Consider the following 13,999-nt stretch of genomic DNA (forward strand, 5'->3'; position numbering starts at 1 on the left):
TCCCAATGACTACGGATAGATGTTTGTTTGTGTGTGTTTGACCACTGTTGTTATCCTCTTTGTTTTATTTTCGTTTTGTTTTTGTTGTTATTTACAATATATAAATTTTCATTCTTTTCATTTCATGACAAAGAACAAAAAAAATTACAGATTTTTTTTTTTTTGGAAAATTAAAACAAAGGTTGTACACATTATTAACTACTAAAAAAAATTATCGTAAAAAAGCAGAGATGAAAAATAAAAAAATAAAATTTGTTTAACTAAAAAAAAAATAAAATATTTTTTTTTCAACAATAAAAATGTTAAAATTTAAATTATACACATCTATATATATATATTTTGTTTAATAATGATGAAGAAATTAAAACATTTCAATTCATAATTTAATGTATATCCTGAGGAACGCTGTATACAGATGGGAATGGTTAAATTCCCCCAAAATTGTTTTTTTCAGATTTCAAACCACATTTTAAATATGATGTTGAGCCTTGCATTGACGTAGCGCCTCATTGAAGCCTTCGCACAAAGTCAAATCCGATTGTCCCTGGGCACATTGCAAAAATTGTTTAATTTCCCAGCTGCAGGGTCCTTGTGGTTCATTGGGTTGAGCAGCACCACCATAGTATTGTTGTTGAGCTGGTGCAGCAGCAGCTGGAGCGGGAGCTGCAGCTTCTTTGTCACCACTGCCACTGAAGAGACTGGTAATACCATGACCTACGGCGTGGCCAACAGCTGAACCGACAGCAACACCACCAGCGGTAGCGGCCATCTGTTGGAACATAGAGGGTTGTTGGGGTGCACCTACAGCGGTGGGTGCAGCCTGCACGGGTGCTGGTGGCTGGGCTGGGGGAGCAGCACGGGCTGGCACATTTTGGGAGGGTGCAGGAGCGGGTGCACTTCTGTAATAAAGTAAAAAAGAAAATAATTATTAGTAAAGTTTTTAAAGACAGAATCAGAGGGAGAGATAATTCAAAGCTGATGGAATTGCGGTGTGGATATTTTATTATATTTCCAAAGGCCTAACAAAGGCGTGGATTTTTTTAAAGAATATTTTTCAAGGGTCTAACAAAGGCGTGGATTTTTTAAAGAATATTTTTTCAAGGGTTTAACAAAGGCGTGGAAAAAATACAAAATATTTGTTAAGGGTCTAACAAAGGCCTGGATTTTTTTAAGAATATTTTTTTCAAGGGTCTAACAAAGACGTAGATTTTTTAAAGGGCTCCTTCAAAGAGCAACCAATGACTATCACTGATCCTGCCATGAGGATCAGATTTGTCAATGATTGCCGCTAGAAGGACTTCTTCAGCGGCTACCTTGATCAATCTGTCATATGGCTTACGCTGTCTTTGGCTACGAACTTTGGAGTTCGCCTTTCCAGAGGAGGTTACTGCCTTCCCTGTACTTAGCTGTTTCTCCGCCGTTTGTTGTCCAGCGACAGCCGCATATGAGGTAGAAGAATCTGCCAGATGAGAAGTTATCGTCTTCTTGGGTGAGGGTTGCGGACCTTCTAAAGAGCGGATGCGCTTCACAGATTTGTTCTGTAGGGCGACATTTACTCCCCCAGAAGACGATGGTTCCTTGACTGACTTCCCCTTCTTCCTATTTCGACCACTAGTGGATCCACCCAAAGCATTAGCTTCACCTTTGTCGTTAGGCGCAGAATCACTCTTTGAGGCAGAGCCCTCCACACGTTGATCACCCTTATGGGTGATTCTTACTCGGGTTCGGCTTCGAACTGGGCTTCAGGTCAGAAGTCGGCTTAGCACCTTTGCCAGAGAAAGTGGGTTTCGCCGATTCTACCACTTTTTGCGAGTAGTAGGATTCGGGAGGGAGATCCTGTTCATCTCGAGTTCACGATGGAGAGCGTGCGGATAGATTCTTACCCTTGATGAGGTGTACCTCCCTCTCCGAGATCAAATTCGCGTCTCGCCCCATCAGCCAGAGACTGATTTTCATCAGTCTGGGCTGACAGGACTGTAGGTTTAGGACCTATGCCCATATCTCGCGAAGTATGAACTTCCCTCATCATACACTTTCAAATGCCCATATTTGGACAAAATAGAACTGTCGCAAGGCAAAATGCAATTAAGGGCTCAATTAGAATTGGGTCCAATGAAGAAGGACAGGAAAATACATTCCATAAATCATGGATCAAGACTTGAAATTGGCTGATTAAAATGTTCATTCACATTCCGATTTGTAGCAATTGAAATGTAAGAGACACATTATGGTTGGCAGGGGCGAATATGTAAACATTACCCCAAGAAGAAGGGTTGAAATAAAAGGGGGGTTTTCACAGAACATTCTTCAAAGTCCCACTAATTGATATATATTTTTTATAAGATTACAGTTGCTGTTTTCAGCACTAAATTTGATTATCATCATATCATGACCCCTTTCACTTCTCTCCGCCTCCTCTCACACAATAACAAAATGGTCAAACACAATCATGCAAAAAATAAAAGGTTATGTAACCCTCACCACACAATGGAAAATTTCATCATTTTTTGCAAATTATTTTCATTGGAAAATCTATGTTTAAGAACAGCACACATTTTCCGAACAATTGTTTTTGTCAACACACAAATCACGCCACTTGGAATTAATCCAAAAAATGCAATTCTAGCAGCTTCCTAGTTGTACTCCTCCACTGACGACATTTCACGGCATGTTTGATAATTTTCACAATTTTGCGTTTATCTTTTCTCCTCGAACTTACCTTCTTGAAGCTGGTGGGGGGCTTGCAGAACGTCCACGTCTAACCATTTTTGTTGAAATTTATTACTTCTTGGATTTATGGAAAACAATTAATTTTTTCTTTCTTTGATTCACTTGTTATCGCTTCACAGGTATTTTGTCGTTTGAATTCTTGCTTTGGTTTGTTGTTTCTAATTGGCAACACTCGTCGCTCTCGTGTTTATATAAAAGAAATTCGTTAATGTATTCTAATTGGCAACGCGCACACTCTCAATTTTACGAGAAAATTCCAATTGTAGATGCCAAAGTAATGGTGAAGATAATTTACGGCGTTGCAACTGTCAGTTGGTGTTGTAGTTATAGGCAACGTAACGTAAGGAAAATGTTATTGAGTAACTGTGATATTAAGGGATGTTATTAAGAGGCAGGTCCTCCTCCAGCTAGTCCACTTTCTATTAGAATAGAAGGTATAGGACCATACACCATATGAACGAGATTTTCTTATATTTTTCGTTTAGATCGATAAACACGTGGCAAGTTAAGCGAACACTTAACACAGCGCCATTTTGAAATTTGCTAGGCGTGATTAAATCTTTAAATGCGTTTTTCTTACGAGCCGTCCGAAGACGAACTGGTTCCTATCGTTGTAATACATTTATCTTGTGTTGTATTGCTTCCACTAGCTTGAGACCATGACACAATGAATAGGTAGTCCATTTTGAGCAGCTGATGTCTCGATTAACTGTCAAAGTGCGTAATTTCTACTTGAATCCAATGTGCAATGTTACCAACCATGTGAAATATTATAACGAAAATTTTGATAAATAGTCGAGACAAAAACTAAGGTTCTTGTTAAGGTGATTTATCAACCTTATTATTGCATCATGCTTGAGACTTAACTTTCAAGCAGAGGTCATGGTAATTTTCTAATAGAGGTGATGGCAGAGTGTCATGAAGAACCAAAGTAATACAACAGAATTCAGACATGCCAGAATGAGTGCGAAGATAATATCCATACATGTCATTGGGTGACTAATGTACAACAAACCGTTATGGTGGCTCGTATATATAATTTAGATTCAGTAAATAGAAGACTCCATATTACCAAAATTTATGACATTGGACCATTTACACAGTGTAATCCCCGCAAACGATCACCGGTCATGATTGACCACGCACGTTAGTATGATCATCTTCAGATGACGGTCGAGTAGTAACCAATGAATTTCACTGATCTAGCCATCTGGTACCATCTGTCGAGTTGTCGTTTCAGTCGTGACAGATTTCGAAATTTGCTGTGAGGGCTTACCACTACGCCCGACTTTTGTTTACCCCGTTTATTTCCTTGGACCATATTCACGGTGTAAATTCAGCAAACTGGTCATGATTAACCACGCGCATTATGATTATATTCTTCAGATGACGGCCAAGTTGTGACCAATGAATTTCACTGATCTGACCACTTGGTACCATCTGTCGAGTTGTCGTTTCAGTCGTGGCCGACTTCTAAATTTGCTGTGAGGGCTTACCACTACGTCCGACTTTGGGTTTCCCCGTGATAGCCTTTTGAGAAGATCCAGAAAGTTCCTACGAAGAGTCGTCAATAGGTACTACTTTCGTCTTCCCAATGACGGCCTTCCCATTATCCTTTTTTGCTACTACTTTCGATTAGTAAATGTTTCCTCGTAGCCGGTTGCAATTCCACTGTCAATCTCATCATTTTTATTGTCAAAGGCGTGGAGAATTGGATCTTGATCGGAACAGTATCCACATTAGTTGCTGATGCTGCCGCTGGCCCAACTTCTGCCTTCGGCCTCGTGTTTGTCACATGCTTCGATTTCCCTCTGTTGTCGACTTGGTGGAAATGCCGACAGAGGTAGACAGCGCACGGGTGGTAAAAATTCGGTGGGTCGGAAGTTCCCTACAGGCCTTATGGGCATAGTCCCTTTCTTACTCCCTCACGACCTTTAGGTGATTCTTGATCCAGATAAATTCTAACCATTTGTTTGCTTAGATATAGGGGCGCCAAAACTTTCCTTTGTATGTCCAGATCATTGGCGCTCGCTCGTTTAATCCCAACCTTTAGACCCGCTGACTATCTGCGACTGCTAATTTTATTCAAATTACCCAATTTTCTTCCACACTTTGATTTAGACCCGTTCTGTATCATATATGGTGGGCTATGCGCAACTGTACACCGACTGCCTCATCTGTCGATGGGCAGGAAAAGCTCCTTTCGTGTCAGCGGGTCGTCATGTTAATATGCTTGCCAGTGTGTCGAACAATTTCCATAGAGGCGCTACTTGGCGCCGCGCCGCTTGATCTTGAAGTGAGATGAAGGGCTATCATGTATAAGCTTAAGCGTGGCTTGCAGTTGGATGAGGATGATTGGCCTTTCTGATCTGGTGGATGGGGAGAGTAGGCGGTACAGCACTATCCTTTGAGAGTGTTTTGTTTATAGGTGGAGGACAAGGTGGATGAACGGTGACAAAGGTAGGGTGACGTACGAATTTATTCGTGACGCAATGTTCGTAGTGGACCGGCCAGACATTCGCTTCGGCTTAAGTACTGGTTGCTTACTGACGGAACATGGTCCCCTCAATGCGTTTCTGCATAAAAGAGGCCTGTCCCAGACGGATTTATGTGGGTGAGGGATGACTGAGGACAGGAGGCATATACTGACGGAATGCTGTTACTATGATGACTTTAGAGATTTAGCAAGTATGGGTATATCGAGGAGCGGGGTGGGATTTCAGTAGGGCTGTTGAAGACGATCGGACCATTAGCTGTTTAAGTAGTTTTGCTCGTGAAGCATTTAGGAGAAGGACTGCACTTAGTAGACCCCTTGTAGGTGGGCTCAGTCGATTGCACCCGGTGGCGGTGGATGTTGGTGCGGTTGTTGGTGGTGAGTGTGTTGTGGGTTGGTGCACCCGGCGGCGGTGGATGTTGGTGCGGTTGTTGGTGGTGAGTGTGTTGCCTGCGGTTGTTTTGCATCGTGGGTGGTTCGCGATTTCTGCTCCATGAGGACTGCACTTAGTAGATGTGGTCCTCGTGCATAGCCCCCTTGTAGGTGGGCTCAGTCGATTGCACCCGTTGGCGGTGGGTGTTGGTGATGAGTGTGTTGCCTGCGGTTGTTTTGCATCGTGGGTGGTTCGCGATTTCTGCTCCATGAGGTTCACTCGTCTTGTGGATGTCCGATGCCGCGGTCCTTTGGCCATTAAGGGTCCATTGTAGTAAAAAATTGTACATTTTTGCAAAATCTTGAACAGGATGCGTCTTAATTACTCCTGGTTTGTGTAAACTTATGTAAAAAACACACGCCGTTAAGGACTAAACAGAATGTTCGCGTTGAGCGTTTTTTGTTATCGCGTTAACGCACGCAAAAAGTTAAAATATATTTAACTCCGAAGCGCAGCGCACATCAATTTCGAGCGTTTGTGTTATCGTTTCCTTGTGGTTGTTGTATTTTCGATAACACATAACGCAACGGATGTCTCAACGCGAGCATTCTGCTTAGCCCTTTACAGTTGACTGCGTTGTAATTGCCCGACTTTGTCGCTCTCCAAACAAAACTGACACGACGTTTGTTAAACGGGGTTGTGATAGATACCGGATAATACAAAAAAACCCATATTGTTAAATAAAATCCTTTCCAATTATTGGTTTAAATGGTTTAAACAGTTATTTGAATTGGATTTAATTTTTTCATGTGTAATCATTTCTCCTGCCTTGTGTAAACCTATGTAAAAGAACCTCTGCCGTTAGCATTGGTAATTGACTGCGTTGATATTACCTTATGACTGACTTTGTCGCTCTCCATCAATATGTAAACAAAACTGACACGACGTTTGTCAAACGTGGTGGTGGTAGTGGCTCGTTCAGACGTTCGTCGTGATGCAATGATTGGTTGTTATTGTTTTTTTTTTATCATCTGATATGAAGAGAATTTAAAATGTGTGAAAAATAGTAACAATACAATAGTGAAAGTGTAAAGATAAAAAATTTATAATTTATACTTCTTTGTGATATCAGAATAATCCAATTGAAATCAATGCAGAGACAAAAAACAAAGAAGAAAAATAACAGGAAGAAGAAAAAATATAACCCAACAAAAACAACAATTGAAAGTGCGTTCGTTCGTTGGTGACGGCCGGGAAATTTTACAATGAAAAACAAAATTAACGTCAACAGAGTTTAATTGTGGGGAAAAATAGATACATGCGAACAACAACAACAACAAAAATAATCAAGCTACAACAAAAAGGTTAATAAACGGCCATTAAACCAAATAACAAAAAAATCATTCGATTTTATCTGCCAATGATCAGCGGCGCAGTTCAGTTTGACACAATATAACCTCCAAAACAAAAGAAAAAAACAGTGATTTTTTCAGGAATATTGAGGAAAAAATGTAGAATTCTTGAATGAACTTTTCACACACACGTCCATCTTCATTGATAACTGAAAAAAAAATTAACAACAAAATTGTGCTGCAGTTGCGGCGGACACCAAACGTTGGATAATCATTGCTTATAAGGAAACCAAACAACCATAATGTTGGGTTGTTCTCTTCCGGCCAAATGGTCGGACATACGTATCTTCCCCGTCCGTATGTCCACCACACAAAAGGTAAGTGCAGTCAAATGTCAAAAGTTTTTCATTTTTTTTATTCATTGTTTTTGTTTTTCTATTAAAGGTAATTGAATTGATTGATGAAATGTTTTGGGGGCACGTCCAATTTTTGTTTGTGACGTAAGAGAAAAGAACCATGTAAACGATAAAACAGAAAATTGTCCACGTTTTTCTTATTCTGCTTGGTATACCCGCCAAATCGACAAGTAGTTTTCTTATCAAACCGTCCTCTTCATAGCGTAGCCATTGTGTTAAAATAAACAAATTAGAGCTGCAGCCATTGGGCAACAACAAAAATCAAAATTTCCATAATAACAAAATGCAGAACCTGTTTGGTTTTTTTTTCATGGTGGTATTTTCAATGCAAACAAATGTTAGGGAGTATTTTGTATACAATGGAATTTTTTGTTTAAATTCAAGTTTTGGAAAAAAACATGTCATGTCCACAACAATCACCATTAGATGAAGAGATTCAAGTCATATGCATTGCATTATCACTATTGAATATGGAGTATCAATAACAAAGGTCAATAAGAGATCTAAAGGGAAACTCCTAGCAATGATATAAATGTGTACAAAATATGTTCGTTGTAATGTCAATCATTATGTCGTGATATTCGGAAGCTTCGGAATATTTCCATCGCAATATAAATTCCAAGCAGCTATGGTCTACATTAAGAATTTATCTGGTTCCAAAGGAAATAAAAATCTCCCTGACATTTCCTTCAATAACATCCGGCATTTAGATGCCAAAAAGCTGATATAATATAACTGCAATATAAATTCCAAGCAGTTATGGTCTACAATTAAGAGTCTTATTTGGTTCCAAAAGAAATAAAAATATCCGTGACTTTTACTTAAAAAAAAATTCCAAACGGCTATGGTCTACAATTAAGAGCCTATATGGTCCCAAAAGAAATAAAAATCTCCCTGCTATTACCTTCAATAACATTCAGAGAAAAAAATGTGCATTGCAGTTCTGGTCCATGATAGTAAAGATAATTTCTATCAGAAAAGATTCGAAACTTATTGCAAATTTCCACTTCTCAAATTTAGTACGAAATTTCTGGTGTTGGAGGCCAGAAACTGACTTCCGGAAAGGAGTGTGAATTATTACCCAAAGTAGTCAAATCTCTTCATTCTATCAGTTTTGATATCGATTTAGTTGATGCATCTTTTAATAAGTTATATCATTTCGATCTTATTTTGCGCAATGCTTTTGAAAGATTTATAAACCTAGAAGGTATTAAAAATAATATATGTAGCAATGCATCTGTTTATAACACAATTTTCGGCTGGGTTCTAAGTGGCCTCATACAAGTTCATTCGATCTCGAATAGACGAATCTAAAAATATTTTAATAAGCAAATTTTTCATGAACAAATTTTGGGAACAAGAAGATGCCGCAATCTCATATTAATTTTTTTTTAAAGAATTTTACAAAAAAAAGGACTACTGATGGTCGTTATATAGTCCGATCGTGCTTTAAGGTACACAACCTTAGACGGATAGACGACAAACGAATATTTGTCATTAGATCACATTGAAGAAACGAGACGTACAGCCCCCTATCATTCATCCAAACGCCTTGATCCAGACGGCATTTCCATGTTCATGTTAAAGAAGCTTAGGGCTTAGGGTTATCTGACCAAGATCCTCAAAGTTTCACAGTCGGTAACTCCTAAAAATTGGAAAGTTGAGAGGATTATTCCCAGTCTAAAACCAGATAAATCCGCCGGATTTCACTTCATTGACCAGTTTTTAAGAGTCACTATTGCTTCCATGCCTGAAACAGCATTTCGTTCGATGCAAATGGGAGTACCGCATGGCGATGTTCTATATACCAGTTTGTTCAATATTTATATTGCGGAAATCCCCATTCCTCCAACAGATGTTTCAGTGGTGTTGTAAGCCAAATTCCACCCTTCCGAGTGATATCAAACCTTAATGGCCGGCAATCCTTCGTTGAGTTCCGTTGGCTGTATCCTATCTCCCATTTTCCCTTGGCGGAACTCCCCCATTCCCTCATAAGAGTGGTGTCGTACGTCGATGACTTTACAATTATTTCGTCCGTGTAAGTGCAAAACAATTCCAATTTCTTGCGGGAGCGCAATCTAAAATTATCTGGTGGTCTTCGATAATCTCTCGCATTTCACCTCGCATTTCAACTACGTCAAGCGGAATGTGAGAGTTAAAAATAAAGTTCTCAAGATCTTTGGCAGCCATCTGAGGGCAAAGATAAATAAACGTTGGTAACCTACAAGGCCATCGATCTCTCCATCCTGTTATTATGCTGCTACGGTCCTTGCAAACTACTTAAAATAATGCCCTCCAAATTGCAACTGTGTGTGTCCAGATGATGAGCGTCGATCACCTCCATGAAGAGACCAGAATGCTGTCAGTCAAGCAACATAATGTGTTTATGACTAGACAATTTCTTCTGGCATATTGATCCACCTCCGTGACACATCCTAGGGCTTCAGGCGCTATCCTGAAGACATCCAAGGCGCCATTCCGTCGGATATCACTGTCGATAGCGAACGCGAAGAAATAGATGCATCAACAGGTGGTCTCAGAAGCCATAAATGGTTACATATGCAATAAAATCCTACTCCAACATCCTCCTGCAATTTGGGGTAGTGAGACCCCTATTCCTAGGCAAACCCCTTGAATTCTGGCACAATCAATGCTTCTGGCAAAACAAAATATAACGGTACTCTTTAATATTCGGTATTTAGGGAATTTTTGATTGTAAGTTGGTACTTTGAGCCATCATTGGGTAGCAAATCTACCCACTCAAGAACGATGGATATGGGTCCATTTTAATGATAGCCCGAATGTATAGGAACTCTCCATTATTTAAGTATTTTGGGGGGTATGGGAACATTGACCAATAAATTTGGCTATGATTTGGTATTTTGACTTTTCATTGGGGGACACATCTTCCTACCAAAGCTTGTCAATATATGTAGGTCAACTATTTACGATAGTCCCCATATAACGGTACTCCACTTTTCTCGATATTTTGAGAATTTTTTCAACTTTTTGCAACGTATTGTAAATTCTCATGGGATATAAAAATCATGGTCCATTTTATAGGATAGCTCCGATATAATAATCCCTCTCAAATTTCGTTATTTTGGGGTGTATGGGCACGTTTTTAAACTGTATAAGCAGTGATATGGTATTTAGAATTCACGATAGGTGGCAAATATTCCTGCCAAAAATGATCAATATTGACCCATTTTGTTGGATAGCTCCTAAAATAACATTATTTGGTATTTTAGGGGTTATGGATATGTTTTTTTTCTGATTTTCAATTAAAAAATATATATACTTTTTTATTCCTTCCAGGTGGTCATAATCTCAATAGCAGCCGGTGTGGCCCTACTTGGCGTGATGTCACGCTTTCTACGCCGACGAAAACCGCCACGTCCACCACGCAGAGCACGTAAATATACCAGCCGGAGGCAGCGTAACAGCATGCGTAGCCCCAACGATATGATATCGGTGGCGGGTTCCAAAGCCTCGGCACGTTCTGGCAGTCCTGTAGCCTCTACCGTTGCCTATTCACAATCTGATCGTATGTCAATGGCCAGTGGATCAGTCGGAGCTGGTATGGGTGGTGGACCCTTGGTCATGTCAAATCAATCACAAACCGGTGGTATTATTACCACACAATTAACAGCCCAACAACTTGGTGTTATGGGCATGGAAGCTCTCGATACTGTCATTAATTTCTGGGAAGATGCTTTGGCTGCTCACTATTCACCTGGAGGTGTACCAGCCCTACTCACCACCGCTGAAGAATCCGAATTCTGTCGTGAAATACAAAATTTACTTGATATGGCATACGCTTTGCAGGAACAAAGTGAGCTGCTATTTCTTGATCAACGTTCAGTGCTATTTCGCGATGAACCATCAATCGATGAAGCTGAAGAAGATCAATGGGCTGCCTTAGAAGATGTCGGTGGTAGTGGTGCGGGCACGGATGATGATAGACATTCACATCGTTCGACAAGTATGAGTCGTACTGGTTCAGATCCAAATTTCGATTCAGCCGAATCATTTGCATCGGCATTGGATCAGGTTGCGGATATGCGTGAATTTGAAAGTTTTGCTGAAACGGAATTCGAAGAATATCCTCTATATCAGACGGCATTGAAACAGCATGAGGAGACAGCGATACCCTATCGTACATTGCGTACCGAATTGGTACACTGTAGTAATGATACTGAGTATTTGGCGAAATTGCATTGTGTTCGTTTGGCTTTTCAATATTTATTTAAGGTGAGTAGATTTTATAAATTGGAGTGTGTGTTAATGTTCGAAATAATCGTCGGAGCCCAAGTTTCGGGTCTTAGGTTTCCCAAAATTTTCTTCTTTTGGGGGGCTTGGGCAAGTTTTTCAATCGAATTGGCTCAATTTTGGTAATTTGCGTTTTGATTGGTTAGCAAACCTTCATATCAAAAATTATTAAAATTGGCATAAGTTTCGGGGTAGCTCCCACATAAAGGTACCCCTAATATTTAGTATTTTGGAGATTTTAGGCAGGGGTTTCAATCGAATTGGTTCTAATTTGATATTTTGGGTTCTCTCTGCGTAGCAAATTTGTCTACCAAAAATGATCACTATAGATCCACGTGTTGATATAGCACTCCTATAAGGGTACACCGTATATTCGGTACTTTGTGGAACACTTTTCAACCGAATTGCCTGTAATTTAGCATTTTGGGTTCTCATTAGCTCTCAAATCTTCCAACCAAATATTATCGATATTGGTTCACTTTTAGGGTTCCCCCAAATTTTGCTGGGGGGATTGGTCAAGTTTCAAGTTTTTTGAGTAGCAAATTTGTCTACCAAAAATTATCGATATAGGTCCATGTTTGGATATAGCCTCCATATAACGACACCCTCAATATTCGGCCATTTTGGGGATTTTGTGGCACATTTTTCAACCGATTTGGCTGTAATTTAGTATTTTGGGTTCTCATAAGGTCTCAAATTTTCCAAGCAAAAATTATCGATATTAGTTCACTTTTAGGGTTCCCCCTAAATTTTGCTCTTCTGAGGGGATTGGGCAAGTTTTTCAATCGAATTTGCTATAATTTGGTAATTTGGGTTCTCTTTGCATTAAGAAATCTTCCTACCAAAAATTATTAACATTGGTCCATGTTTCGGGGTAGCTCCCCATACCCCTAAAATTTAGTATTTTGGAGATTTTAGGCAGAGTTTTTCAATCGAATTGGCTCTAATCTGGTAATTTGGCTTCTCAAGAGGTAGAAAATCTTTCTATCAAAAATTATCAATATTGCCCCCAGTTTCATGGTAGTTCCCTTATAGCAGTGCCTCCCTTCGATTCCGTATTTTGTGGATTGCGGCCACGTTTTTGAACCAAATTGGCTCTAATTTGATTTTCAAGGTTCTCAGTGGGTGCCAAATCTTTCTGCCAAAAATCAATCAATATCGGTCCATGCTATAGTAGCTCCCATATAATATATACAGTCCCTATATAGGTATGTTGATGGTCCAAGGCGCATTATCCACAGGAAGCGTCTGTAAGCTGGCATTCTATGTTCTTGGAGAGCAATGGACTTATTCGAAAATAATTTTGAATGGAGGTCAATGTTTTGGCATTGCTTAGGTCCCGCTATTGTTGGTATTTTCTTGGTCGTAGTCTCATGACCCACAAGAATTTTTTTGATATTTTTATTTTTTTAATTTTATTTTTGTTTAATTTTTTTTCTCTTTTTCAGGATCCAGCTATTGGCCAATGGGTAATTGATACTGGCCGACAAATCCTTACCGATTTACTCTGCTTGGGTGACAAAGATACCAAAGAATTCTTGGTGGGATATGAAGATATGATCAATTATCTGCAAAATCCCAATAATTGGGATGAAATCCAAAAGGAATTGGAATCACGCAATGTCAAGGCCATGACATTTTATGACATCTGTTTGGATTTCATAATACTCGATTCATTTCGGGATTTAGATACCCCACCGGCCAGTGTTATTGCGGTGGTGCAGAATCGTTTCCTATCAAATGGTTTTAAGGAGACGGTAAGTTCCAAATTTTGAAAAAAGAATAATTCGATTATAATGAAATGTTATTTTATTCCCTTGTAGGCCCTTACAACCGCCGTGTGGTCAGTGCTGAAGGCCAAAAAACGCATGCTAAAATTCCCTGAGGGTTTTATGGCCCATTTCTATGTGATTTCCGAGCAATTATCACCCCTCATGGCATGGGGTTTCTTTGGTCCCGATGAAAATCTCAAAGATATCTGCCATTACTTTAGAGATCAGCTAATGGGCTTTTTGGCGGATATATTTAGTTTTCAAAAAAGTCGTTATACCACATTGGAAGATTTTGCCCATGATGTTTTGGATCATATGAAGACACGGGTTAATAATATAAGCATTAAATTTAGTCAATAGATATATTAGGCCAAACCACACAGAATACAGAGATAAACATTTACTTCCTCCTCCTTACCCTCACACATAACTAAAGGACTCTGGATAACTAATAACATTCTTTGGTTTAGAACCAACCAACCATCATGAAAAAGAATATTCCAAGATTGGTGGCCAATGGAACAACAAGTGGATGTGTTCATCGTAAAAAAATTAAATTTAAGCTCAGTGTAGGTGATAGATACAAAAAA

At 39.4% G+C, this 13,999-nt stretch overlaps 2 protein-coding genes across 2 annotated transcripts; one reads left to right on the forward strand and one right to left on the reverse strand.

Moving 5' to 3' along the window:
• Positions 1-469: 469 nt before the first annotated feature.
• Positions 470-2,790, reverse strand: LOC133325937 (coiled-coil-helix-coiled-coil-helix domain-containing protein 2). Its single transcript, XM_061534638.1, has 2 exons — positions 2,720-2,790; positions 470-899 (listed from the first exon to the last, which is right to left on the reverse strand). Exons 1-2 carry the CDS (start codon positions 2,764-2,766, stop codon positions 470-472), a joined length of 477 nt encoding a protein of 158 aa, XP_061390622.1. The 5' UTR covers positions 2,767-2,790.
• A 4,461-nt stretch (positions 2,791-7,251) lies between these two features.
• Positions 7,252-13,770, forward strand: LOC133325999 (mitoguardin). Its single transcript, XM_061534680.1, has 4 exons — positions 7,252-7,326; positions 10,684-11,619; positions 13,086-13,394; positions 13,461-13,770. Exons 1-4 carry the CDS (start codon positions 7,252-7,254, stop codon positions 13,767-13,769), a joined length of 1,629 nt encoding a protein of 542 aa, XP_061390664.1. The 3' UTR covers position 13,770.
• Positions 13,771-13,999: the final 229 nt, after the last annotated feature.

The sequence above is a fragment of the Musca vetustissima genome, unplaced genomic scaffold (genome assembly GCF_032173495.1).
Source record: "Musca vetustissima isolate MV318-11 ecotype Yass unplaced genomic scaffold, APGP_CSIRO_Mvet_v1 utg2124, whole genome shotgun sequence".
Lineage (NCBI taxonomy): Eukaryota > Metazoa > Arthropoda > Insecta > Diptera > Muscidae > Musca > Musca vetustissima.